This window comes from Seriola lalandi, unplaced genomic scaffold, assembly GCF_002814215.2.
Source record: "Seriola lalandi dorsalis isolate HSWRI2012SDOR001 ecotype SW California unplaced genomic scaffold, Sedor1 jcf7180002054408, whole genome shotgun sequence".
NCBI lineage: Eukaryota > Metazoa > Chordata > Actinopteri > Carangiformes > Carangidae > Seriola > Seriola lalandi.
Genome location: NW_019524961.1, coordinates 1,752,762 through 1,779,269, shown reverse-complemented (window position 1 = coordinate 1,779,269; position 26,508 = coordinate 1,752,762). Strand labels below are relative to the sequence as shown.

Sequence of the window (26,508 nt, the reverse complement as noted above, 5' to 3'; positions counted from 1 at the left end):
TCCGATAAAGATTGGATGGGTTACAATTAGTAAGTTGTGTATTATGGTTTAAGAGATAAATATCTGATAAACGACAGAATCTGAATCCCGTAGCAGTAGTTTGCACGATATCATGCTAAACTAAGATGGTGAACATGGCAAACATAAAAGTACAAACTCGCTGTGTCATTAGCATTGCTGTAGATTTAGTCTTGTTTACAGCAACACAGACTGAAAACCCAACTCAGGGTTTGAACAGGAGTTTTAAATCAGCACATGATACTGATACAAAAGCTTAGAAATTTTTACCTCCACCAACTTCTTGTCACACAGATACACACAAGCCATATGCACACAGACACACAATCATATTAACTTACAGAAATACTTACTCATATGAATAAGAAAATACAGAGAAGGAATCTGTGAGGCAACAGTTAGCAGAAAACACAGGGAATACAGAGGAAGGCTTAGACTGTTTTTAAAATGGGCCTCACACTAAACTATCCTGGTTTCTCATACTGTAATTTAAAAATGTTGACTCTTAGCCAAATTTTGTCTCAGGGAATACAAGCTGTTGAGTGTAAAGAAATTACAACAAATCAAGACAAAGCATGCATGACTGCAGTCTCCAGTGTCTTACTTTACTCCTTTTCTTTTTTCTTTTATACAGTCTAACTGATTAAAACCACTTTGGCAAACATGCGTGCCCTTAATTACATTGAAAATTAACTTTAATCACTTTGTGTTTTATGGTTGCAGCCATAAAAAGCCATTTTGTAATCCGTGTGTTTCATATACACACACAGTGTAGGCTACATGTGCCGACAGGTTACATAATTCAAGATTTTTGTCTTGTTTTTGGTCACGGTGGTTATTGTAGAAGATTGTTATGTTATAGTAGGGTTATTTAAAGAGGTTTTGTGATTTACTTCAACTACTTACTTTAGAAGATTTCGTGTTACCATGTCAGTTATTGCAGATGTGTAAAAGAAAGTAAAGGTCTCTAACTACAGTATGTACCTGGTGACCAGTGAAGTTGATAGTGCAATGTTTCTTTGGCGAATAAGACTGGTTTGATGAACCTGTGATCATTTATAACAATAAGAAATGGGCAAGTGGTTGTTTGTTTCCTACTAAAATTGCATAATTAATTATGATCCACCACTGCTTATTTATTATATATTTCTTGCAAAGTGTTCAGAGCAGAAAAAAACCTCAACACACAGCTTCTTTAAACTAGTTTTTATTTAGGAAGTGAAACAAAATGCCCAGTATTGTCTTTGTGCTTTACATTGTTCCAAAAATCCTCAGAGGAAGAACTCAAAACAAAGCAGGAAGCTCCAGAAAAATTCATAATCATCATAATCATCATCATCATCATTATCATCATCGTCATCATCATCATCATCATCATCATCATCATCACTCTATACAGATCTGTAGAAATAATCGGACTCCAAAGTCACATCAGTGCTTATTTACAAGGCCTCTTGCCGCAAAAAGAGTTTTCATTCACTGTATAAAAGGTGTGGTGAAGATACTCATACAAGTATATTAAAAAATGACACAGCGTGTAATGAAGTTGTCGATTTACACCATGTGTCATTTTTACCTATATTTTAATGTGTTACTCTCGAACAACACAGCATGTGTTGTACCAACATCTTTGTTGTTTTTGATGTTGTTTTTACCTTTGATTCATCATAGTAGAAAAAAGAGAAAAAGGTTGTTATTTCTACATACAAGGCATTGTCTACCTGAATCTAACTCTTTCATTGTGCTACTATATTTGAAAAAAAAAGTTGTAAGATATAATTCGTAAGAGGAAGTGCTTTTATATAAGAATAGGTAAACTAGCTTGTGGCTATATTAGGCTACAGTAGTTCATAGTAGAATCTAAGTGTTTGTCAATGCACTCTGGTGCTGAAATATTGACCAAATGTCTCTTCTTTCTCAACAATCCTTATAATTGCATTGGGGATCACCACAACAACCTGACAACAGCAAGAGATGATGGAAAGAAAAACAACTGAAATTGTGCAGGAGGTTTAATGGATATTGTTGGCTCTAGAGTCCTCGCAGGGAGTTTGTAAATTCATCTCTCATGTATAGCTGAGGAGCAAAACCATTTCTTATCCAAGCAGAAAAAAAGGTTGCTCACTGATTCTGACCAACTCATAGGAGGAAATGTTTCCTTCATCGCCAATAAAAAACTCACAGGGGACCAGCAAAGACCTGCTCAAGGACTTTCAAGGACTACTGAGGGTCAAAGAGACCCACATTCAAAACTGTTGTAAAGCTGTTTCACTTGTGTTCAGCAAATAAAACCAAGAACATATTAAGTATCAAAACTTTCTAGTTCTGGGTTTTTGTTTTCATCCATGTTTCAGCACCAGAGGCCTACAGTAGTACCTTCTACTTTCTACAATATCTTAGAATAATAATACGAGGCAGGCAGTGCATAAACCAAAAAGACCCATCCCAACCCAACCCAGAGCCCTCCATCTAGAGGAGTTATGCCATCTGTGTGAATCCCTGGAAGCCCCAACAGCCCCTAATGCTTGTACAGACATAATTGTCAACAAGCTAATGATGCCAAGATATAAATATAACTAGGAGGAAATTGATTTGGATAATATTACATAGTGAAACAGAGGTTTGGAAACTGGAAAACTCACTGTTCTCTCTAAACAAAGAGTCACTGGAGAAAGCTTTGATGAATCACAACAGTGTCACAGTTCTTGTAAATGTAGAGCTCTTAACCCAACCCTCCATATTTAACACTAACTTGGTTTACTAACTCCCTGAAATTTTATTTCTCATAAGTACATAGAATAGTGGTACTTGAAAAAATCAAGATGTTACAAGCAGTTATGACTCACGTTTCTTCAAAAAAATATCATGCATTATTGCTCTATCGGATATGAATGAAATATTGCCCAAGACAGAAATTTGCTTAATTTGCCTGTTATCTAAGAGGTTTGGCAAAATATCCCAAAGATTCAGAAAATTGGCATAGATTCCATTATTAGGCTATTATTATTTTTTTGCATGCAGTAGTTTTATTATAATTAAAGTGGCGGACAAAAGTAAAAAGTTATTCAGTAATTAGAAAGTGTCAAATGCTTTGGCATATTCGTAACAAAGGCAAAAAAAAACTATAACAAAGTGCAAATTAATACAAAAGCATAAAAATAAATAAATAAATTAGGCAATAAATAGACACATAAAAAAGACGTAAACCTCAAAGCTGAATACTGTGTGGTCCACTGGCAACAAAAACTCTATTTTACAACAGTTGAGAAAGGTTTGACCTTTTGAGGAAAAACAGAACATTTTTAATGTCTGGATCCTCAGCTGACATTGACAAGTAAAAATAGATAACAGAAGATTTAGTTTGTAGGAAAACACTGTGTCAAGGAACACCCTGGTGGCTCAGTGGGAGATTTCAGCCATCTGATCCTTAACTGGAAGTCCAGTTTTCATCCCTAATTCCCTCTTGGTTTCCACTGTTTACTGTCAGGTAAAGCACAAATGACAAAATTAACCTTTGAGAAAAGAAAAACAGTATTAGTGTCTGTGTCCAGATTAGACATTGGTTTTAAAAAGAAAATCACAAAAAAAACCCATTATCTTCTCACTACACTGATGTACTTTGCCATATCTATGTTATGGCATTTTTGCACATTGTATTTTCTTCACAGTTCAGTGTAGTTGTATACAGTAGGATTTCACAAGTGTAAATGAAAAATGTTAAGTATTTTTGCTTACTTGCAGGGAACAAATACTATGTGCTTTCTTTGTTTTGATGCTTTATCCCCTTGTAAGTTCAGTCCAAGGTGAGTTTCACTAAAAGCAGGATACCAGATGTATCCTGAGACTTTGAATGTTTGTTTTTAAAAAAGCATAAAATATAAGTTCATTGAATCTCTTTGCAAGAAAATGAAAGATGTGATTCATGCTTTAAACTCCTGTGATATGCCTGTCACAGAAAGACAGAGAGATAGAGGAGGAATTGTGCTTCAGTGTTGTTTCGTCATGGGTTGAAAAAATAAAAAAAGAGAATGACAAGGATAGATATGGACATAAATAGATCTAGGTATCTTCAAAAATGATGAGCTAGATGTGCTGTGCTTTATTTATCTTCACAGATACTCAAAACAGCCTTCGAAGGGGACGTAAATTATCGAAGCAGGTGGCAAACTAAATCAGGCATCGAAAACTTTTCACTCCAGATAAGGAAATAGGAGACAAAGGAAGGAATGGAAGGGTCTTGATAAAAACGGACGTGTCTTCAATCTATTTTTGTCATTTGCCTCATGATCCTTGCAGAAAAAAACACTCCTCCCTTGTAGAGCTGTGGCATACAGGTCATCTTGTTGGGGAAAGCAGAAAGAGCAGGGAGTGCGTTCCAGTAAAATCTGATCTAGACAAATAAAATAAACCCCAGCTGTCCTTTGTGAATCCATCATTCCCCCAGTGAGCTCAGAGGGGAGAAAGCCCCCTTGAAGCATGCAGACTCGTAATGTTTGTTCAGGTAACTCTTGAGTGCAAACGTCTTGTTACAGCGTTTACACTTGTAGTGTTTGAAGGCTGAGTGCGTCTGCATGTGAGCGCGTAGGTTGGACCGGTCAGCAAAGGCTTTCCCACAGTGGGCGCATCCAAATGGTTTCTCTCCTGTGTGCGAGCGCATGTGGCCCTGCAGCAGCCACGGCCGGCTGAATGCTTTGCCACACACGTCGCACTTGTGCTTGAGGTCGTGGGTCAGCAGGTGCATGGCCATCGCAGGCATGGAGACGTACACTTTCCCACACGTGGGGCACTTCTTGGCCATCTTGCTGTCTATGCTCCTGTGCGTCTGCTTGTGCCGGCTCAGGTTGGAGGACGTGGCGTAGGTTTTACCGCACTCGCTGCAGGTGTGCCTCTGGGTGGTTCCTCTGGGGTTTCCTGTGGTTTTCCTCCGTGATCGTCCGTCCATGATGAAAAATGCATCCACTGAGTAGCCCTCGCTCACGGCTGCATCCCCGTTAATGTATCCACCAGCTGATGATGAGACCTCGGACCGCGGGCTGTCTGGCTGGTCCGAATCGCCATGGATGTCACCATGAATACCATCGTAGGTATTATTGATGTGGCCATAGATGATTGACGAGTGGCTTGGGGAGGGTACTTTGGAGATGACAGATGAGTCGCTTCCAACCACGTCATCATACGGATTTGGACTCAGATAATCACTGACGTAGCCTGAAGAGACAGAGGAAGAGGTTAATCATTTGGCCTTGGCAGGAGAATTGATTGGAAATTAGAAACTGATTGGTTTGAAAATCTTTACAGAGATGCTACACGAGTACAACAAAAGTTCTACAGAAACCTGAAAGGGACAATCCACTCCTTGAAAGGATTCATTCTTTCCTTCCTTTGACATTTGAGTGTAAATATTGACAAGCCTCTCTAAAAAAGAGAAAAGAAAACCTAAAACCTAGATCTTCTCTTTTTCAACTGTGCCACTATTTCAGAGTTCAAATTATACTGCTTATCACTTTCATTGCACATGATACTGCTTGACTCCAGATCTCTAAATATTTTGAGCTTTAAGTTGTTTTTTTAAATAGCATGTACTCGTAAGCTACCTAGTGGCAGTAAAACAATTTATCGTTTACTATCCTTCCAAAATAGGTAAAAGTTGTTGTCCACATAAAGCTTATAAAGAAATCACGAAGCATTGTGCTTTACTTATTGTGATAATTGTATTTAAGTTGTATCATGACAGTATCAGAAATAAGAAATAAATTAAAGACAATGAAAGTGATTACATAATTATGCAAAAATAATGACATGCACTAAATCATTAACCAAACTGCTGCAGTGAATCACAAGGAAGATTACACGCGGGCTACATGTTACTCTTGTCCTCAGGACTCCAGAGGCTCCATATTATCCACTGCTACCAATACAGTTCTTTCATATAATGAATCTTTCATATAATTGTAAAAACACAGGCCACAAATCAAACTCATTCACCCAAGTTCATTCATTATTAATAGCGCTGCTTCGCATAATGTCTCCAGATAATATTACTGATTACAGCCTGGTGTCTCAGGATCACATTAACGAGACATTAACAACATGTACATTATGCTTTAAGACCGACTTCTGCTTTCCCATTAACACATGCATTCATATGAGACACAAGTCTGTTCTTAAGAAACACCCTCATACTGTGAGATGTGTCTCAGGCACAACCATTTTTGGAGGCAATATAAAGACGGAGAAGGAGTTGTGGTATTTATAGTGGTAGTAAAGTGCTTTTATGTCTTTGCCAGCAAGGAGGAGACACTTTCCCCTGAGTGGGAAATCTTTATTCTTCATGGAGGGATTCAGTGAGCACACTTTCTCCTCATCAGCAGCACCTTTCCTGACAGGTCTACAACTGCACGCAGTCACACCTTGAAGCTGTCAAAACTGCAACTGTTGTACACAGAGCATCTCTATTACAGCAGCTGGAGTCCAGTGCTTTGCTCAAGGGCACCCTGACACGATTACATGTAACTGTGTAACCTTTCAGTCTCACTCTTGTGCTAAACAGTAGGTATATTTGCCTGAGACTCACAAATTCCTAAGCAATTTGCATATCCATGCACAGCTCCTGACAAATCTGATTTGTTACCATGTTAGGATGTCAGCTGCTTCATTATTTCTATTATTGGGTTCTACTCTCAACAGGCTGGAGTCTAACAGAGACAAGGAGAGACTGGTAGCTAATACCCCACAGCCATGACTCCTGTAGATATATGCCGATCAATAGCTCTCCATTTCAATTAGCACTCTGTGAGCATTTAGACACAGGCAGCAGAGGAGATACTATTGCTGGTAATATAATTTCATGATGCAGTTCTGAGAAAAGCTCAGAAGTTGGTCGATAACATGACGAGAGCAAGAGACAGAGATAGAAGGGGAAAGACAGGAGAGGCACAGTGAGGTGAGAGATGGAAAAGAAAGAAAGAAAAAAAGAAGAGATATAGTAGAGACAGAGTGACGTTATACCCAATATGGTGGTTGTGGTTAGGTGGTTTGGCAGAGCTGTTTACAGCTCTTGTGCTAATTCAACGTTTTGAATTAAATGAAGATGTAGCAGTAGTTGAAGACAGAAAATGGAGGGGTGAGGCAAGAGAGAGAAGGTCGGAAAAAGGTGGAGAGACAGAGAAAAAATCGTGACTCATGAATATTCAGTTACTGCACTCTAGAACAAAGTACTATGTTTGTTTGTGCATGTGCCTGAATATAGCATGTTTTACAGCTCACCTGGAAACTTTTGAAAGATGACCAAGCTCTAGTCTTGCTAGTCGTGCTGAACTATGGACTTGTAACTGGTGGACACTGAACAGCTCAACTGGAGCAGTCACTGCCTTGCTTAAGGGAACTTTCACAGCAGATGTCATGCACTTTACTTTCACAGATGTTTCCTAGCTGTAGTATAGACATTTAAAGGGGTGAACAACAACCAGCACATGTTGCTATCTCTCACTTTTGGTCTTGCTGTCCTGTACTGCTGTACATAGATGTGGAAAAAGTTATGTAAAAGGGGCTGACATCTAAATATTTATTTGATATATTTTCTAGGAAAATAAACATGTTAGACATATTTGATTTCAATGCAGTTCACTTAGATCTCCATCCACAGTGTCATGCAGTATTTACGACACCCCATCATATTTAGGACATTGTACAGTTTGTTGTATGAAAAGACTAAAGCTGGGGTTTTCTTGAGCAAAAATTTAATGTTGGAGCGTCCAAAATGAAAGAGGCGCATCCTTTAGGACAAATGGATATGGTCAGTACATATTATGGTAATGTGCCCAGTGCACAAGTGGAAATTTTGGCCGGACAGTGGTTCAGATTAACCAAAAACACTGGATTCATCCTCTAGGGCTGGGAGGTGCAATCTATAACTAATCTTATGCCGTCTTCCCACTATAGTTACCAAAGCACAATGCTCTGACCTAGTATATACCTTCTACAGTTTTATTCCCTTCCTTTAATGTGTATCCTTGCACCTTTTCAATAGATGCATTTGTTTACTCTGCTGCGAAGGTACTAAGAACCAGACACAGTTGTGCATATGTGGCTGCGAGGCAGTAACACAGAAATAAAAAAACAAACTCCATCCCTTGTTTTGGGATGCAAAATGTCACAGTGTAAAAACAGTGTATATCCCTGCTTTCTCTCACAGACTTTCTTTTTATGATCCCTGCCAATTAAACATGACCGTTCCCTGCTATCCTCCTTTGAAAAAACTGTGTTGTGAACTGTAATTGCTGTGCATCTCAGCATCTGTGTACTGTCTCTGTTTGTCTATGTCTCCCTGCAACTGTCTCCATCTCTGTCTCGCTGTGTCAACTCTTTCTCATTTCAAAGTACTTTAACAGCATTAGAGCTGATCGCTGTTCTAAATGCTTATTAAAGATTAAAATATTCTGCCATACCAGAGCCATCCTTCTTTTGTGTGTCTTTGAAATACAGAGAATTAGAAACAGAAAGAAAAATGGAGAGAAAATGAGAGACAGAAACAGAGAGAGAGAAAAAAGCTGCAAGCTACAATTTAATTTTTGATCCAAACCAGCAGTAACTGACACACACTTGTGTGCTTTGGACACTTGTAGGTCACTGACTGCTTCCTCTGTGTATGTGTGTGTGTGTAATGCTGTGCACTCAGCTGTGCAAGCTGCCTGGGAAATGTGCCGAGTTGACAGAAACACAGCAGTGTGTATGTTCACGTACATTTGTGTGTGTGTGTGTGTGTGTGTGTGTGTGTGTGTGTGAGCAACAAGCTGCAGTTGCTTCAGTCAAACTCTTATATTTATAACAAGGGATAGCAGTCTCAGTCCTTACATGCTTGCTGCACTGCTGCTGCACTACTGCTGCTGCTGCTGCTGCTGCTGTGCTGCGTGTTTCTCTGTTCACTCAGTCATCAGAACACCTGGGATCTCTTCCTCTCACATTTGACCTTGGTACAATGTGAAAACCACCAGGCTGCACTAACACTGTAACACACGTCTCACTGTGCACTGACAGCCACCGTTTTTTCTTTAGCTCTTTAAAGCTGCATTCATCAATTTTTGGGCCACTAGAGGACAGAAACAAGCTGGTAGACCCACAACCTATGCACATTACTGCCTGTTAAAAGTGTTATGGCTAACATGTTAGCAGACAATTGCCTATTTACACATCCCTCAGACAAGGAGCAGCATGAGTCACCTGCTGGAGATGTGTTTTTGGCCACTCTATGACAATTCAAATATTCACTCCTCATTTAGTGAGGTTTTGGTCTCCCTGGGATTTGTTCCAGTCAGTCTAATGAAAACAGCTGTTCCTGATTGAAACCGTGTTCATAAGAACACTGAGACTTACTCAGAATGAAATGTGTTGTATGACCAAAAAAATGAACTAGATGAGGCTAAAGGACATATAAAACTGCACATTTGGGCAATCTTCTTAGTGGGTTTTGTGAGTGAGAGTAACCCCTGCTACACCGCATGTAGTTGTTTGATCTAATTTTCAAATATAAATACTGCTTTAACATAAAGTGAGGCTGCTATATTTGTTACAGTCCAAACTTCTGAGTCCACAAACCTCCTGTTGCTGTGATTTTCAGATTAGTTTCATTCCTAGTGGTACCAGAACAAAAAACAACAGCCTTCAATTGTAAATGTGTCCTATCTTAATACTATCATCCTGTGTTCAGAAACTCAAGGCAAGAATTTCATCAATGCTTGAAAATTTTCACTGAAGATTTGACCCAATATTGTCCATTCTTACTAATTGTATTGAATTTTGCCTGTGTATCCAGGATTATATGGTGCGTGGGAACCATTCATAGTCACTGTAGCAGGTCAATATTGTCGAATTCTTCACGAGAGACTCACAGCTGCTGGAAACAACCTGATTTGAATGATATAGTGGGCAAAAGAACAAGAGAGAATCCCACTGTATGTGCCCTGATGACACATCAACAGCATAATTATTTAACATAGCTTTCTGCAGTCATCTTAGCTCTCTGGCTCCCTGTTACTCATCAGCTGTCTTCTTCTTTTCCCTAAGGAAAAAATTACCTTTTTCCTACTTAACTTGTTCATGTCAATAATTATGCTGAGTTGAATATGTGTTCACTGTATGCTGTTTATCTAAATAGTGGGATAGTACATACAAGCTAAAAAGATGAATAATCAGAAGTATGTGGCATCAAAATTCATTTCAGGATGACCAAAATGTGACATGTTACCGTTAAACTGAAGGACTAATGGAGTTTTATTTGCTGTTTCATAAGTTGTTTGTCATGCCGGCTAAATGAATAGCCTGAAATTGAACTACAGATCCTGTCCTCTCCAAAAAAAAAAAAAATCACAACTGACAACACTAGAACATAAAGCATGTGTTTGTTTTGATCACGTCAATGTCATACTCAATTTGTGCGTGTGCATCTGGGGATGTTTTAATCTGCAAATCAAAAACATTTCACAGAAATATTCACTGGAGGGTACATACACATTTGGATTTGGTTTGTTTAAACACTGAGTCATCAAGAATTCACCCTGATGAGGTACATTTGAGAACGACCCCTGTCCTCTGCCCTGATCTCTGACCTGGTTGTGGAAATGGTCAATATTTATCACACATTCATCACATTATATTACTGAACAATGTTTGTGTCTCTTATAGTCCTGAGAAAGTAGGGTTCTCAGCTAAAACTGAATATTTTCTCACTCCTGCCATCTGTCTGATCTGTTTTCTCCACCAGTGTTTCATGGAAACAATATTTGCAAGAAATAAAAAAAATCAGTAAAAAGAATTTCAAAGCTTGCAGTTGGTATATTTTTGGGTTGTGACCGGAGTTTGACCCTGTAAATCCTTTTTCCTCCTCCCTCTGAAAGAGTCATGACTAATGCTTTGAATCTGGGGATAAAAAGAAATACCCTAGATGGTGATGTATGGCAGACATTGTGTGTGTAGGTGTAGGTGTGGGTGTGTCTGTGTGTGTGTGTGTAGGTGGGAAGGTGACTAACCTTTGTCATGATGGTGAAATCGTAGACTGAGCTCCTCTCTTCGGCTGTGACCATATGAGCTCTCCAACTCTGCAGCCGAAAAATCGTCCAATTTGACTTTCTTCACCAAGAAAGACCGAGGCATGATGGGACAGTACTTGATCCTACACTCAATAAACACACACACCTTCTCTTTCTTTCGTCACTTCAAACTTGACCAAAACCTATATAACACTTAATAGCCTGATTTAACTATAATGTGCTCCCTTGTTTCAGCTACTACAGGTGCGTTTGCTTCCTTCCACCTGACAGCCTCCAAAGTGCAGAGAAGACATGGCTTTTTAAAGATCAAACTAACCAAGTGCTCCTTACGTGCTTCTGTATTTTTTGCATACCTATTTTTTGGGGGGGTGGGGGTGTGGGGGTGTGGGGGGGAGTGATATTTGTCAAATTCAGGCTATGTGGTTTGCGATTGTTGGATACTAGAATGAAAAAAATCAGTTTTCATTCACATAAACCGCCACTGGAAGACCTGTGGATCTCTAAAAGGTCGGAAATAAAAAGTAAATTAAACCAGTTCCTGTATGGCTATTGTCCGGGAACACTGAAGGTGGGAAATCCAGTAAATCAAACGTTATTTTTGCTTTGTTTATGTATTCGTTTCTTTGTTTTATTCCGTTTTTCAAAAAGAAAAGGTTTTTCTCGTTCTAAACCGTTGGTTTTCAGCACGCTGACAGCTCCCAACAAACAGCTCCTCGCTTGCCCCTGTCCAGGCTCTTGGGTTCAGCACCGGACAGCTCCCCTCGTCGCGAGACTCTTCCCTGTTCTCCTCCGCGTGCCACAGCCAACAGTCAGTCGCCAAACCGCCGCTGTTCCGTTCAACACCAGAGGAAAAAGAGAGGAAGAGAAAGGGAAACGACCACTTTAACGGTTTCCACCGGTTCTAATTTGGCTCAAGTCGGAGTGAAACACACTCCGGTGGAAATTCCCATGCAGGTGAGTCAACTCAGTCTGGGTTTTTTGTGTCGACAGGATACCGTTGGGTGTACCAATGCCTTGAAACCAAGAAGAAAGACGCTGTTAACGAGTTGGTAGCGATCGGCTAACGGTCAAAGAGAGACGAAGGTTAAAGGGGTTCAAAAAGAGCTGAGTCCAAGAAACGTCTCGACACGTCGTTCAGAGCAACACTTCAGCTTCTTTTAAGAAACAAACTCAGTCAAAATGCCATCACAGTTCCTTAGAAATATTGCTCAAAATTTTTTTTTAAAACTGCAGTTGGAAGACCAGAACAGCTCCTCTCCCCGTTGCTAACTCTCTCTTTCACTCTTTCTCTCCTCTGTCTCTCTCTTCTCCTCTCCTCGGCGCGTGCGGAGCTGCGGCTCTCTCTGATGCACGAGATCAGCTGTTGCGGCTTTATAGGCCGAGAGAGAGAGAGAGAGACAGAGGGAGGGAGGGAGAGAGAGAGAGAGAGAGAGAGAGAGAGAGAGAGAGAGAGAGAGAGAGAGAGAGAGATGAAAGTGCTTAATTTTATTCGTCAGAAGAAAAAAAAGAGCATCTTGTCTTGTGGGACCAGCAGCGGCGCGCTGTGATGGCCGGGGAGGGATTTAATGAGGTAGTTTTAAGTGCTCGCTCACGCTGATTTTTATGACAGTAAAATGAAAATGTAGACTTAGTTGCTTTGGTTTACAAACTAAGGATCAGAGACCATTTGTGGAACCCTATAGAGAGGATGCAAGTGGTTACACTGCAATTGTACATTTGATATAGATTATAGAGAAAAATAGTAAAAAAAAAAAAAAAAAAAAAAAAAAAAAAAAAAAAGTAATCAATCAATAAAAGGATTGTTTGGTTGTTTTGCATTCAAATTTCATTTCCATAGTTGAGATCCCCATAGCTTCATCAAAACAGAAAACATTCCACAGACTCCTTACACTGACATCGTTGTAGAAGGCTATACAATTAATTTTCAGGGCTGAAAATTTGTGTAACAGTAAATAGTCAAAACTAATATAGTTATTTATATTATTACATTCAAAGAAATTGTTCATGCCAGACCAGTAGTTCATTGACTGTGAGGCAAACCATAAAACTGAAATAAGAAACAGTACAAACTTAGGGATTTTCTGAAAAATATCTTGATAAAAGATGTCACTGAAACCTAATCTATTGGCTACATACACACTATAAGACTATAACATAACAACCAGATTGTGATTGACAATTGTGATTGAAGTTGATTGACACATACCATGTTTCACTCTAAACATGATGCGGTTAATCCATGTTAGTCTACATCCATAAAGATGTGTGGATAGTTCAACATATTAATAACGAAACTGAATAAAAAACAATGTAAATTAATGGATGTTTGTGATATTAAATCATTGATTAATAAATGATTAAATATTGATGTAAGCATTTCAACAGCACAACTTTGCCTCTGACTCACTCAGTCACCTTTTTGACCCATATTCATAATGACACACAAGCTCCAAAGATTGACAGTGCTCCTCAGTTAATGTTCTTTGGTAGGTGACCACATCACAGGTCCATTAAATGGGAAACTGCAGAACAGCCTGTTTGTATCATAATTATCTCTGTGAAATCAAAGATATAGCACTAACTGTTGCTTTAGGGGGAAAAAAAACCTTCACCATCCCACCTAATGATTCTAGCGATTCCGAGGGACTGAGAACCATCAAACCAATCACTGAAAACCAACTTCTTGTGGCACTGAACACAGGTCAATGCTTTTACACTGCAGTTGACCAATTGAGTTTCCTTTATGCAAATCGGTTCTCCTCCTGGGCCAATCACATTCTCTGTGTGTGAATCCATACTCAGCATTAGCCAATGAGTTTGGTTAATGTAACTGAGGTGAAGGTGTTTTTGCTGAATGGTCTCTCACAGAGCCAGAAAAGCAGAGGGAGAGACAATGTCAGAGGTTCATAGGACTTTGCTGCACACATTGTTCGTTTGTCTGTTTATGTGTCAGAGGAAAGGGACATGGTGCAGAGTGATGATGCGCTGTTTTGGTGTTTACACACTCATACAAACAGACTTCTCCCTCCAGCCAGTAGACAGCAACACACACACACACACACACACACACACACACACACACACACTTATGCAAAGCCCTACCCCCATTCATAGACATACGGGCAGGCAAGATGATGGTGTGTGATGTAATTCAGTGACGTGTGCATTTATGTAAGATCTATTCAGCGAGGTCCTTGGAGTTAACCTATTTTTGTAGTTCATTGATAAATGTTTGAGAGAGACAGAGAGAGTATGTCTGTTTGTGTACGAGCGTGTGAATTTTTTAAAACTCATATGTTTGTGTATGTGCGTGTGTAGAGAAGTGTATTGCAGAGCATTGCTTTTAAACTCATCAGTCTGTCTGCCTCGTTGGTTGCTGTCACTTATTATTCCTGCTTTATTTATGTGTTGATGCACTCTATTGAAGGGGTTTCTTTTTCACTCTCAGATGGACTATAATATTAGATACAGGGGCTAACAGTATGTGCCTGAACATGTAGTCAGGGGCTCAAAAGAGGCTCCAAAAGTAAAGAGAATTTTCAAATTTGATTTTAAGTTAAACCTGCCTTATTTCAAGCCCTGTTTTTGCCTTGTAAAGGGGTTGTTTGTAGTGTTGAACCCACCGAGATTGCATCCTTATACAGCTCTCAGACCTTTTTTTGGTTCTTTTAACTTATTGTTTTTGTTTTCCGGCCCACACATAAACTATTCTGTGAAGTCGAGTCTTGCTGTTTTCATTAACCATCCTATGAAGCAGCTAGCAGCCTTTTCCAGCAAATACATTCTAACAAGCTGTTGTACGCTATACCTGCCCAGCATGAATAGATGAGACTGTCCTCCCAAGAAGACATGACAACATCAGTAGTTTCCGTAAGTGCCCCAAAACAACACATTTATATTCAAGTGACAAAGCCCTCTAGCAGACATAGTAATTATGAGAAAAGCACAGGAGGCAAAGTCCTTATAGAAAGTTTAGGATGAATGGATCAACAAAATATCAGACATCAAACTTTAACATGGGAAACTGCTCTTTGTTTCTTTAGCCTGCAAACCATGGCCACAGTCCCCCCTTACCTTAATCATATGTTATTGTGACCATGATGATGAAGTTCTCCAAACCTTAAAAAGTACTCAAATTTAACCAAAACCACAATGTCTTCCTAAATCCAACCCAACCAAGCTTAACTATAGCATCAATAAAAATAATTATTTTTACACTGCTCAACAGTTCAACAGACAAATGATGTTGTCCTGCTGATAGTCAGGGTCAGATCAGGCTTAAGCTATGATGTGATAAGGCTGTCTGTTCTGTTTTTCCTGTGAGATTGTTTAGGATCCTTTCTGCCCCCTAATGTTCAGAAATCATCTATTGTTACTTTAAGATGTGAGTTTATCTAAAATTGGACACATAAAATGTTTAACTGTCTTTTGCTTTTATCAATAATTAAAAGACTAGATGTTTAAAAAAACTGTAAGAAAAAGATTATCTCAATTTACATATTCAACATCTACGTTTTCTGTGGTCTATGGTGTCAACTATACACATAGACTCTAACAAAACCTTTTCAGCTCATTTTATGGTATGTTTGGATTCTTGGTTGCAGAGACAGAGACAAATGCAGAAAGAGCAACAGCTATAGAAAGATATTTGTTGGTGGGGCTTGGGCGTGATTCTCTCATTGACTGTCTTTCTGTGCCGATCGATGACACACCAGGTAATACCATTTCTATCAGGACTATTTCAATGATGGCAAAACTGTCCACTCCTCGTTATTTTTCCTGCTAGCCTGCGAGTGCAGCTATACTGCTGAGCTCAGCAAAATATATCTGTGTGTGTGTGTGTGTGTGTGTGTGTGTGTGTGTGTGTGTAGGCTGTGGGGACATGTGGAGACTGGAGACTCATTAGCATAATAATAGACTTGGATGCATGTAGACAGGCAGGCGGTGTGTGAGCATGTATGTGTGTGTATGTGTGTATGTGTGAGTGTGAGTCCTGTCAGGAAAAAGGGTCCTTGTTGACTTTTCATTCCTCTGTCTTTTAAAGAGCCATTTAAATGACAGGGTTTTAAATAAAACTCCATTCAAATAGAAGGGTTTTACATATAAAGTAATATCCAGATGAAAGGGTTTGTAAACAAAAACTGACAGAGAGAGATACAGAGGAGGAAGGGAGGAGGAGAGAAAACAGAAGGAGGGCAAAAGACAGACAGAAAAACAAAGAGAGGGAGCAAAACAGAGAAAAATAAAGGGACAAAATACTTATAGAGGACAAAAGGAAGGTCAGATGGGGTTTAAACATAAAGGAGAGAGAGGGAAGCAGTTCAGTCACATAGTTGTCACACTGGTTTGATAAAGGTAGTGATGGATGACCCTGACTTTGATTTCAACCAACATAAATATCTTACATTAGTCTGTTGTATGACCCATCTACAAATGGAGTCCATTTGAGAAAAACACCTCATCTCATTACTTTTAGTTATGCATCCACTTATCTTCTTCTTATAAAGCCTGAGACACTTAATGCTGGTATTATGCTAATGATGGGTTGTCTTGGAAATATTAGAAAATTGTGAAAGAGAAAAAACAACGTAAACTGTCTTATTAAGTCTTAATGGTGGCTATATGTGTTGTTTGTCAGTGCCTTCCAAATTAGCTAAGCATATTGTGATCTCACACCCCAAGCCTGATGATATTATTTGTCTTTCTAATGCTTTACTATCATTAGAAAATATTCATATGACTCTGTTTGGCTTTTCTACCCCCATGGTTAAGGTTTGGTTTGGTTTAGGCACAAAAACTACTTGGTGATTATGGCCATGGTTAAAAAGGACAAGGTTGATTGTTGGTAGGAAACAGGAGGCAACCAATGGTGTCCTATGTCAAAGTCACACCCCTTTGTTGACTCATTCAGGCACCGCAACATCATACCTAAAAGATTTTATGGTTCTATAACAAGATCATGCCACAGGCCTCAATATGCTTACAACAAAGTGCTTGTTAAACCACCTAACAGCATCTGAACACCTCCTTAACCCTTCTGACAGTAGAACTGCACGCAGCCGCTTGTGTTAATTTTTGCAAAACAGACAATTCGACAATAACACCCACTTTATGCAGGTGGTGTGAAAGTAAGTCAGAGTTTTAATTTGTCTCCAAAGCTCTTTTTTTTTCATTCTTCACAGAACTGTTTCTGTCAAGTTTCGCATGTACAGCCAAGTTCAATACCATGACTGCCTTCAAGACACTGTCATTGTCCAAAAGCATGCATCATTAGCCCCATTCGTAAAACCTATTGTACTGAAACTACAAGGACATACAAAGGACCCCAAATTCTTTTAGCCAGACTTTTCTCCCTGCTCTGGTGTGTGGCAATAGCTTTCAATACTTATGTCTTTACATGTAATCAGATGATACAAACAAACCTCTGCTTGTCGTGACACTTTACAGAATAGTCACTGACTAAGAGCCATTTGAGTATCCTTTTAAAGCAACTGTTGACTTTTTCTGTGTTACTGTGCAGTTGATGGATGTTTTATTTATACATGTGTAATTCTTTTTTTTTCTAAATTAACATTAGTTCTATAAATATATGAGTAACAATGATCAAAGAAAATTATAGATGATCTACTTTCCTAATGAAACTACATACTACACAAGTTGACTAGTAGGTGAAACCCCTCATTTTATGTTTCCCAACCCGGGGGTCTGGATGCTCAAAAGTGTCCAAAGATAAAATTGATGAGTCAGAAGATTATTAATGCAATAAGAAAGAAAAAAGTTTTTGCTGCCTTTTTTCTCTCTCTTGTGAAATATTGGATAGCTAGTGGTCTCAGACTTTTGAACCCCATTTTATATCTTCAGGCCTATAAAAAAAACCTTCAAATAAATCATCTATGGAGGAAAAAATGCTCTTTGGTTGAACTGCTCTCATGTCCACATGCTCTGCTTTAAGGGGTCACAAGTGAAAAGCATTAAAAATCACTGCCCTAATTCAAAGTACTCCCACTCAGTGTAACACAATGTAGCATTTGAACATTATAGATGAGCAGAACAACATGCAATACTATACGGTTAAGAAGACTAACACACAGCTGGTCATAATAAAACAAAACAGAGAAGAAAGGAAGATAATATCACCAGTAAACCCATCATGTCCATGTCATTAAGATACATATATGACCCTGCATGTGTGCTATGAATATGTATGTTGTATGTATAAGATGTGACCCTGGACATTAATATGTATTGACTGGTAATGAGGCGAATGGGCAGATCAGATGGGTCCTTTTTAACTGGTCACATGTGGCTCATTAGGACGGGGCCACACAAAGCACCTGATACCCTCAAGATGACTACTGCACCCCAAGAATTATTTTATGTAATTTCTGTTTTACTAAGCAGGGCAAAGAGAGACAGAAGGGATGAGAGACAGAGGAGAGATGACAAGACAAATGTCAAAATTTGGATGTGAACTCATTTGACAGGTACGTGGTAACTCACCAAACAGACCGAAAGACTACAAGGAGGTAGAGTGAAGTTGAAATGTGAATGATAGTGTCCTGGAGGATACATATTTTAAAGTCCCAACTGACTAGCTATTGCTCCTGTATTTGACCCTGACCTCTGACCTTGTGGACAGGGGGAACGAAAAAACTGATTACAGAATAGAATAAAAATCATCATCACACATCATCACCCTGGACATGAGGTGGTGAGACATACGCAACATTTTGAGCCATAAAAACCTGAATATTACCTTCAGGTATTTGAGACAAAATCTTTGTGGATTACATATTCAAATCATGTGTGCAATTATTCACTGAAATCTTAGGAACACAAACAAAATGTATTCCAGGAGAGAATTGGATAGAGAGCAGCAGGATAGATAGTTGGGTCCATATTAACTAGTCACATGTGTGTCATTATAATAGGTAGATATATGACAGCTGATACCCATGTGGGCAATGTGGGGCTACTGAGTTATATCACTGAATCTCAGCACCTTGCAATGAGTTTCCTTCTCTTACTGCACAACTAAAGGCCATATGCTTGTGTCATTTCACCAGATTTTAGAGGAAGTGAACTTTGAAAATGTTGACTGCAGCAGTCACAGATTTATTCTTATAAAAAAATTAAAATGCTAAATTATATTATTTATATATAGATAGATACTTGTCAGAACAACTGTCTTTCCACGTTGTTTGAATGCGTAGTCTGTGGGTTTTAAGATTGTCAGGCACGTAGAGGAGCAGATAAAAAGTATAAACATTAGTCAGGCTAACCGATACGAAAGAGAACTATTTGCAGCACAATTGTAGCACATTGACATTGTAAATTCAAGACTTAAAGCAAGTTCAACGATATTGCTTGAACACTTTTAGGTTGGAGACATCCCTACGTCATCGTCTAATAGCTAATCCAATGATATTGCTTAAAAATGCCATGAAATTGCAGTTTTAACAGAACCAATAATATTGCAATTTTGCCACACATGACAATAAAACACCACTCCAATCCATATCTGAATCTAAAGGTGCCTCTGCCTTGATTGTGCAAGGACTGATATTAAACTGGGAACACATTAGTCATAATGAATCCCCAGCTCTGCTTGAAACCTCTGTAATACTTGAGAATTATCAAACTTGTTGGTGCTCTCTCTGTAGTCTTCACCACAGAAAGCTGTGCGGTTCAGCAATGCTTTTAAACACTGCAGTGCCTTAACTTGTTGGGAAATGAACAACCTTCAGACATCTTGTAGATGCTGATGGAATGATAAGGCTCTTAGGGTGAGACATGGTCAGTGGGGAAAAGCTTTCTGAGGCTTGTATAAGAACATGTGTCTGCCACAGTGTAATACCACCCCCATGTCCTTCAGTTAAGATTTTCAAACTTGGCAATAGATGAAGGCAATTCAATAGCTCTCTGTCAGGGTAAAGAATGAGCAGCAGCAAATTAGATCACTCTAAACTGTATGAAAGTTTTCTAACAGCAGGAGGGATTCATTGTGAACAATCTGTTCATGTTTTAATGATTTAAGTCTTTGTACTATCTAGGATAACTATGTTTATTGGATTTTGTGTGTCTTTGCAGTTTCATTTTATCTCTTTACCCTAAACTGAATTTGCCATTACACAGTGATCTGAACACCTTATGATATAACTGATATATTCGTGTCCCGATACAATATAAGCACAGACAATTTTTCTAGTCGCTAACAGTTTATCCGGTTTTGAAGAAAAGTTACATGCTGGTAATGGGATGCTGTGGAAAGTTACTTTATTTTTTTATGTTTATTTCATCCTCCAAAAATATTCCTTATATTAATATTTCTTACATGGAATTGTGCATGTGAATGTGTTTCAAACTACACCAGGCTAAGTCAGGGAACAGAGTGACATCGCATTTTGTTTTTAAAAAAGGACATTTTAACATTTACCATGTTTATAAGTAAATGTTTATTATTAAATCCTGGGTGTGAAAACTATTTTTTACAAACCCCAGACGGGGGCAACACATGTACGCAGACAGACAGATAGATAGATAGACAAGTTTATGAGTCATTAATTCAAACACAGACGGCTTATTAACCAGTCTGTGTTCACAGCTGGCTCACACCTGATACCTTCAATAGCCCCTAGACACCTTTAATTGTGTATGCGTGTGTGTGTGTGTGTGTTCGCATGTGTGTGCTTGCATGCATGCGTAGGTGCATGGTGCCATGTTGCGATATAAATGATAAGAAATGCTTTTACTGTTTTCTCTCTGGTAACCCTGCCCTACTGTGCTGGATGTCAACTCACATTATCAAAGTGTTTAGTATTTAGATTTTAAATTGTGAACAAACATTTTCTACATTGAGGACTGCGTTACAATGGAGACAGCACATGAGAGTAGAGCACACAAAACCAGACACAAGTAGAGAAAGAAGCCAAGAGGAACATGACAGAAAATCTGACACTGCAGTGTTTTTGTGACTGTGATGAAAAGTTTTCAGTACATAAAGAATAACCATAAGAGAACAGAATAACATGTTCCAAGATGGTGCTCCGCTCATTCAAATGAAAGTTGCACATATGTCAATGGGTGCATTTGTTAACAACATTGGCCAGGGCTCTTCAGGCTTTTGGGCCCATGGTGTCATTTTTTAGTGTACCTGATGCTCAGAAAAGTGTTTTCATGGTTTTTGCAGCTGCTCTTTTGTAATGATTGTATAAGGGGAAAAGTCTGTTCCGGACATTGGTGTCATGTGACTTGCAATTCAAATAGTGGCTACTTCACTAAAATGGCTAAAAGGCACAGTTCAACTGAATCTACTATCTTTAAACACTTAAGGCTAGTAGTTCGTTACTTGCAGGTTGTGTAGGTTGATGTGATGAGTTAAATTTCATCAAGACGACTCTGACTGACTTTATAAGTTATATCTTGGTACTTTTAAAATCTTTGCGGTCCACAGTTATGGAAAGAGAACATTTATGTTTTCCAAAGCAGGAGGTGTTTACATTCTCACATCATTAAATGAAGCTGTTGTTGAAAAAAACTGCATGTGACAATGTAGCATGCAAACACAAAATCAGCTTTAAAACAGTAATCCAGCAGGAAGTTTCATTTCAACGTCTGGTGGCTTCATCAAGTGTTCAGTAAGAAAAAACTAGAACTTTCCATTACAAGATAGGCATGTTAAAATAATATGTACGTAAAACATTAAAAATGATAGTGATTTCATTTCAAATTAAACCAATATCCCTGTATTGACAGTAATTTCTTGCTCTACTGAGATTCAATGCTTATTTCCTGAAAAATAGTCAACCAGGAGCTCTTCTGGTTAAATGAATGCATTTAAATAATATTTCCGATTCCTGTTAGATGTTTGTTTATTTTCTAATTGGAATGAATCCAACCAGCAGGAGCACCACTGATCCATTTGCCCTCCCTACTATTGTGCAAAGTAAATTTAACACATCTTCAACACTAATCATTACTAATTTTATTAGTCCTCCTCTTATTAGTGCTGCTATCATTGCTGCTGTCAATAACATTATTACACCTATAAGTATCACTATCATTACAACAACCAGTCTGTAAGAGGGGCTTCCTCTCCACTGTTGCTTAGTGCTTCCTCATGGTGGGAAATGGGTTTCTCTGTATAATATTTTAAGGTCTTGACCTTATTCTGTAAAGTGCCTTAAGATAATGTATGTTATGATTAGGCACCATATGAATAATTGAATTGAATCGAAATCAAAGTCTGCTTTTCGTAGAGTAAGTCAGGTGTAATCAATGTCATGTCTCCAAGTCTTCAAAAGGAATAAGATGAGCATGGAAATCAGCTAAAATTAGAGAGGTAAGAAGCAAAGCAAAGGTAGAGTTGATTGACATAGGTGTTTTTGTTATCAAACTGTGATATTTGTAAAGGAATCCACCTCTAATTTGAAGCCACATCTATTTTAGCTCAGGTTGTAGCTGTGTCAACATGCCGACCTTAATATGAGGAGAAGACAGTTTGATGATCCTCCTTCTGTGATCTCGGACAATTTAGTCTCCATTTGCAAAGACGAAAACGTCACACGTAGCTAGTCATTTAAATTGTCTCTCATTTTGTGCAACAACTCAGCAGAGAGAAGAGATTCAGGGGGTTAATTGGGTCTAGGGACACAGCGCACACACACGCACACAGACACACACACACACACACACACACACACACACACACACACGCCGCCACCACCACCACCACCACCACCACCAAATCCTCTTAGCTTTATAATGAAGGAAGTAGAGATGGGTAGAAGAAAAAAAATAAGCAGAGAGAGAAACATGGTGAAACAGGGAGGAAGAGAAAGAGGATGAGGATGGAGAGATGAGAGAAAAAAAAAGAGCGAGACAGAGATGCAGGTCAAGATAAAAGGATAAACACTGAGGGATAAAAAAAAGGGAGGGATGCTGCGATGGAAGGAACAGAGAAATAGGAGACAGAGAAAAAGTTGAAGGGGTGACAGTTAAGAGTGGATTGTAAAATAACAATGCTTTGTTGCCATGGAAACAAACATTTTTATCAGCCTCAGAGGCAGGGAAGTAACCTGCTTGTTAAACCTCCTGTGCTATCTTGTTAAGCTGTTGTTGTGTTTGTGCGAGCAACAGTATGTTTGCAGTCATGGCATTCCCTAATGAAACACTGTGGGCACACGTCTGGCTTTGTTCTGTTTTGGGTTTTATCCACCTTGGATTTTTAGATTAATTGCTATTTTCACTCTTAAATGAATGTGTGAGGATGTGATATGTTTATAGTGTCAGTAAAAATTATCCATAAAATTTTTGTTTAGGCCTCACAGTGGATTAGAGAAGTTGGAAAACTCTCAGTTTCCATTATAAATAAAACTCTTCAGCCTCCTTTTAAGCATCATTCCTCCTATTAAGCATCATAAACAAAGAATCACAGAGTTTTTCTACAGTGTTAATCAGAAATCATAAAAGTCACCAAAACCGTTAAGCTGCGGATAGGAAGTTTTTACCTGATACCAACTAGCTAAGCTGAGGGGCCTCTGCTCTGTTGTCTGGGATCAAAACAAGTAACCAGTCAAAGACACATACGTCATTTCTGAGTATATTGTATTGATTTGATTTAATTCCTCAGAGTCTTACTCTAATCTTCACCATGACCTCAAATGCCCTAATGGGTTCAATATGCTTTAAGCAATCTGGTTCATACGAAGTGTCATCCAACCATGTCTGAAGGCAAAAGTGTTTTTTGGTTGAAAAATAGAGCTTCAGAGAGAAGTTCAAATCTCATGTATTTTCTTACCACCGCACACCTGGGCTACTCTTGAACTAAATAACATTATGGACATTATAAACAGTTTTTTTTTTTCTCCCTTTGCTTTAATGTCAAAACCAGATGTCATCAGATTTGTATTATTATCAGTTTGGACACAAAATAATTTGTATTCCAGCAGAGCGAAGAAACCTAGAGCATTAAAAAAAACCCAAATACCACTCATTTTACAAAGAAAAATATGTCTTTCTGATCCCTCCAGGGAGCTCTGTGATCACAGACAAAATGCTAAAATCAGGTCAGGTCATATCAGCAGCTCCCATACCTCACATCGTATGCTAATTTGGCACATCCCTTTTCAGCACAAAGCACTGTCAACAACAACAACAAAAAAAAATCAGATGCAAGTCCTCACCTGATGATATGAAAGCAGACTGATAGTTTATTTGATGGCCTCCAAACAGCCACAGGAGAGACGGCCATTTTCAGGACATGTAAATCAAAACCTGTCCTCCCATCACACTGTCTTTGTGATGCTGAGTGCTGTTTCACTCATCTTTATATCTTTTAGATGCTATTTCTTTTTTCAGCAACAGCCATTCGATGCATTTAAATTCAATAATTACTTCTGTATGTAGTACTTTTCATTGTTGGTAGCGGTCTTCTTGCACTTGTGTGTTACTGTTTGTAATTTATCCCAATCTTTATGTTTACAGCTCTGATAACAATGTGGAGAGAACCACTTTGTTATCAGAGCTGTGTTAAGTTACTGCTTATGCAAATCCGTCTTTCATTACAGCCACAACAAATGCAATAGATTAGTGCTTATCACTGATGTGTCTACAAAAAAAAAGACATAATCCCTTTCATATGTTTTTGTTCCTTGATCAGTTTTAAATATTGCAAAGGAGGACAGGCTCAAGAAGAAACACGATGAGTTGTTAGATGAGGAGCTGTACGCAACACGCTCTTGCGGTTTGAAGAGCCAGCACACCTCCAGATCGTGATGAGGCAGACAGTGTCTTTTATAAACAAAGTCCTCCAAATTAAACAACAAAATATCTAGTTTGTCCACGCCCTCTCGAACTAAGTGTTTTCTGATCTGACACCCCTAACAGCAGAGCAGCGAAATATGTCTGTGCTTCCAAAAACTGTAATGAATCACTGGGTAAAACTTCGTTAAGGTTAGGAAAACCTACATCATCATTTTCACAATCATAAACATAACTTGCTCCCGTTGTTCTTGGGAGAGGGGTCTCTCGGTTAAGCATGCCATTGTGTGGAAAACCACTCGCTAAGTGTGCATAGCATATAAAGACTGGATGGTGGTTGCTTACGGCAAATTAGCAGGCCAATTATTAACTTTCTAATCTCCTAAAATGGGTCCAAAAACAGTCCAAAGCAATTCACATCACAACCAGTGACCACAAGCTTTACTAAATCAAGCAGAACGTGAATATTTTATTATTTTAACTTTAACTGCGTTAAAATAGCCTATTTCTAACACCTGTTCATCGTGTTACACTCACTAAATAAAGAACCGGTTGTACTTTTAAATGTACAACCAAGCTTTTTGCTGTATTATGTAGTTAAAGTATTTCTACTTTTCTCACCCAAAAATGTAAAAAAAAAAAAAAAAAATTATGGAAAGGATAGACGTAAAACATAAAATTATTTTGGGTGCTGTACTGCACCTGAAAAGTGACTCATCCACACACAGTGATATGACGCAGATGATAGAGCTGTATTATATTCTGTCATTGTCAATGTCAGTTTATTTATATAGAGTTTTAATCTCATATGCGATATAGTGGGTAGATTATTGCACAGGAAAATCTTGGTCAGCTAAGACGGTAAATGGATCAGAGGAGAATATCATATAGACGTTTGGCACAAATACACGTACACATGCGCCAGCCAATGCTTCTCTCTCACTTTCTCCTCACTTCCAGCGAGCCTCTCTCTCCCTCTATGTAATACTGCTGATTCCAGTGTGACAGAGTTGCAGAGCCATGCAGTTATTCCATTGAGTTATACTGTATCTACTCTAGTGGAGGAGAACTGGATCATATCTTGGCTTCCTTTAGTTTGAGACAAAGATGAAAGGCAAAAGTTGTGCGTTTAATCGCCAGAAACCACACAGACCTCACTGAAGGTTTTTCAAAAAAAGACCAAATTAATGATAAGGGATAAAAGGCTTTGATGTCGCTATTAACTCAAAAAATCTTTAATCTTTATTTTTTATCATTATCTTTTTTCATCGGGGTATTAAATTTAATTTTGCCTATGAAAAGTGAAGAAAAGAGAAGACACAACGCTTTCTTCTCTTTCCAAAAAGATAGAAAGATATTTTTTAACATATTTATTAACTTACTTTTCACTAACCATAATGAGTCTAGCAAGATATTTGTCCCTGCTCACTTTTCTATTTTGTCAGACAATCCTCCAACAAAAGACTGTCACTGTTAGATAGATGGTGAGACTGCTTAAATAGACCAACTCACTCCATCTGTGTTCATGTGTGTGTGCATGTGTTATAGGACGCAGAAAGAACAAAGGATTTCCATGACACAAGGGGCCCAGGACAGGACTGAAGGAGGGGGGGTTGGAGGAGGAGGAGGAGGAGGAGGAGGAGGAGGAGGAGGGGAGGATGAAGAGGAGGAGGTGTGTGTGTGT

General features: G+C 38.7%; 1 protein-coding gene across 1 annotated transcript in view; it reads right to left on the bottom strand.

Moving 5' to 3' along the window:
• Positions 1-1,209: 1,209 nt before the first annotated feature.
• The window catches only part of LOC111657568 (transcriptional repressor scratch 1-like), a 44,827-nt gene continuing 19,528 nt past the window's right edge, over positions 1,210-26,508 (bottom strand). Inside the window, exons 3-4 of the mRNA XM_023409780.2 lie at positions 11,043-12,432; positions 1,210-5,226 (exon numbers count right to left, since the gene is read on the bottom strand). Of these exons, the coding sequence (XP_023265548.1) occupies positions 4,451-5,226; positions 11,043-11,166 (900 nt within the window). The 5' untranslated portion in view covers positions 11,167-12,432 and the 3' untranslated portion in view covers positions 1,210-4,450. The remainder of the gene's footprint in view (positions 5,227-11,042; positions 12,433-26,508) is intronic.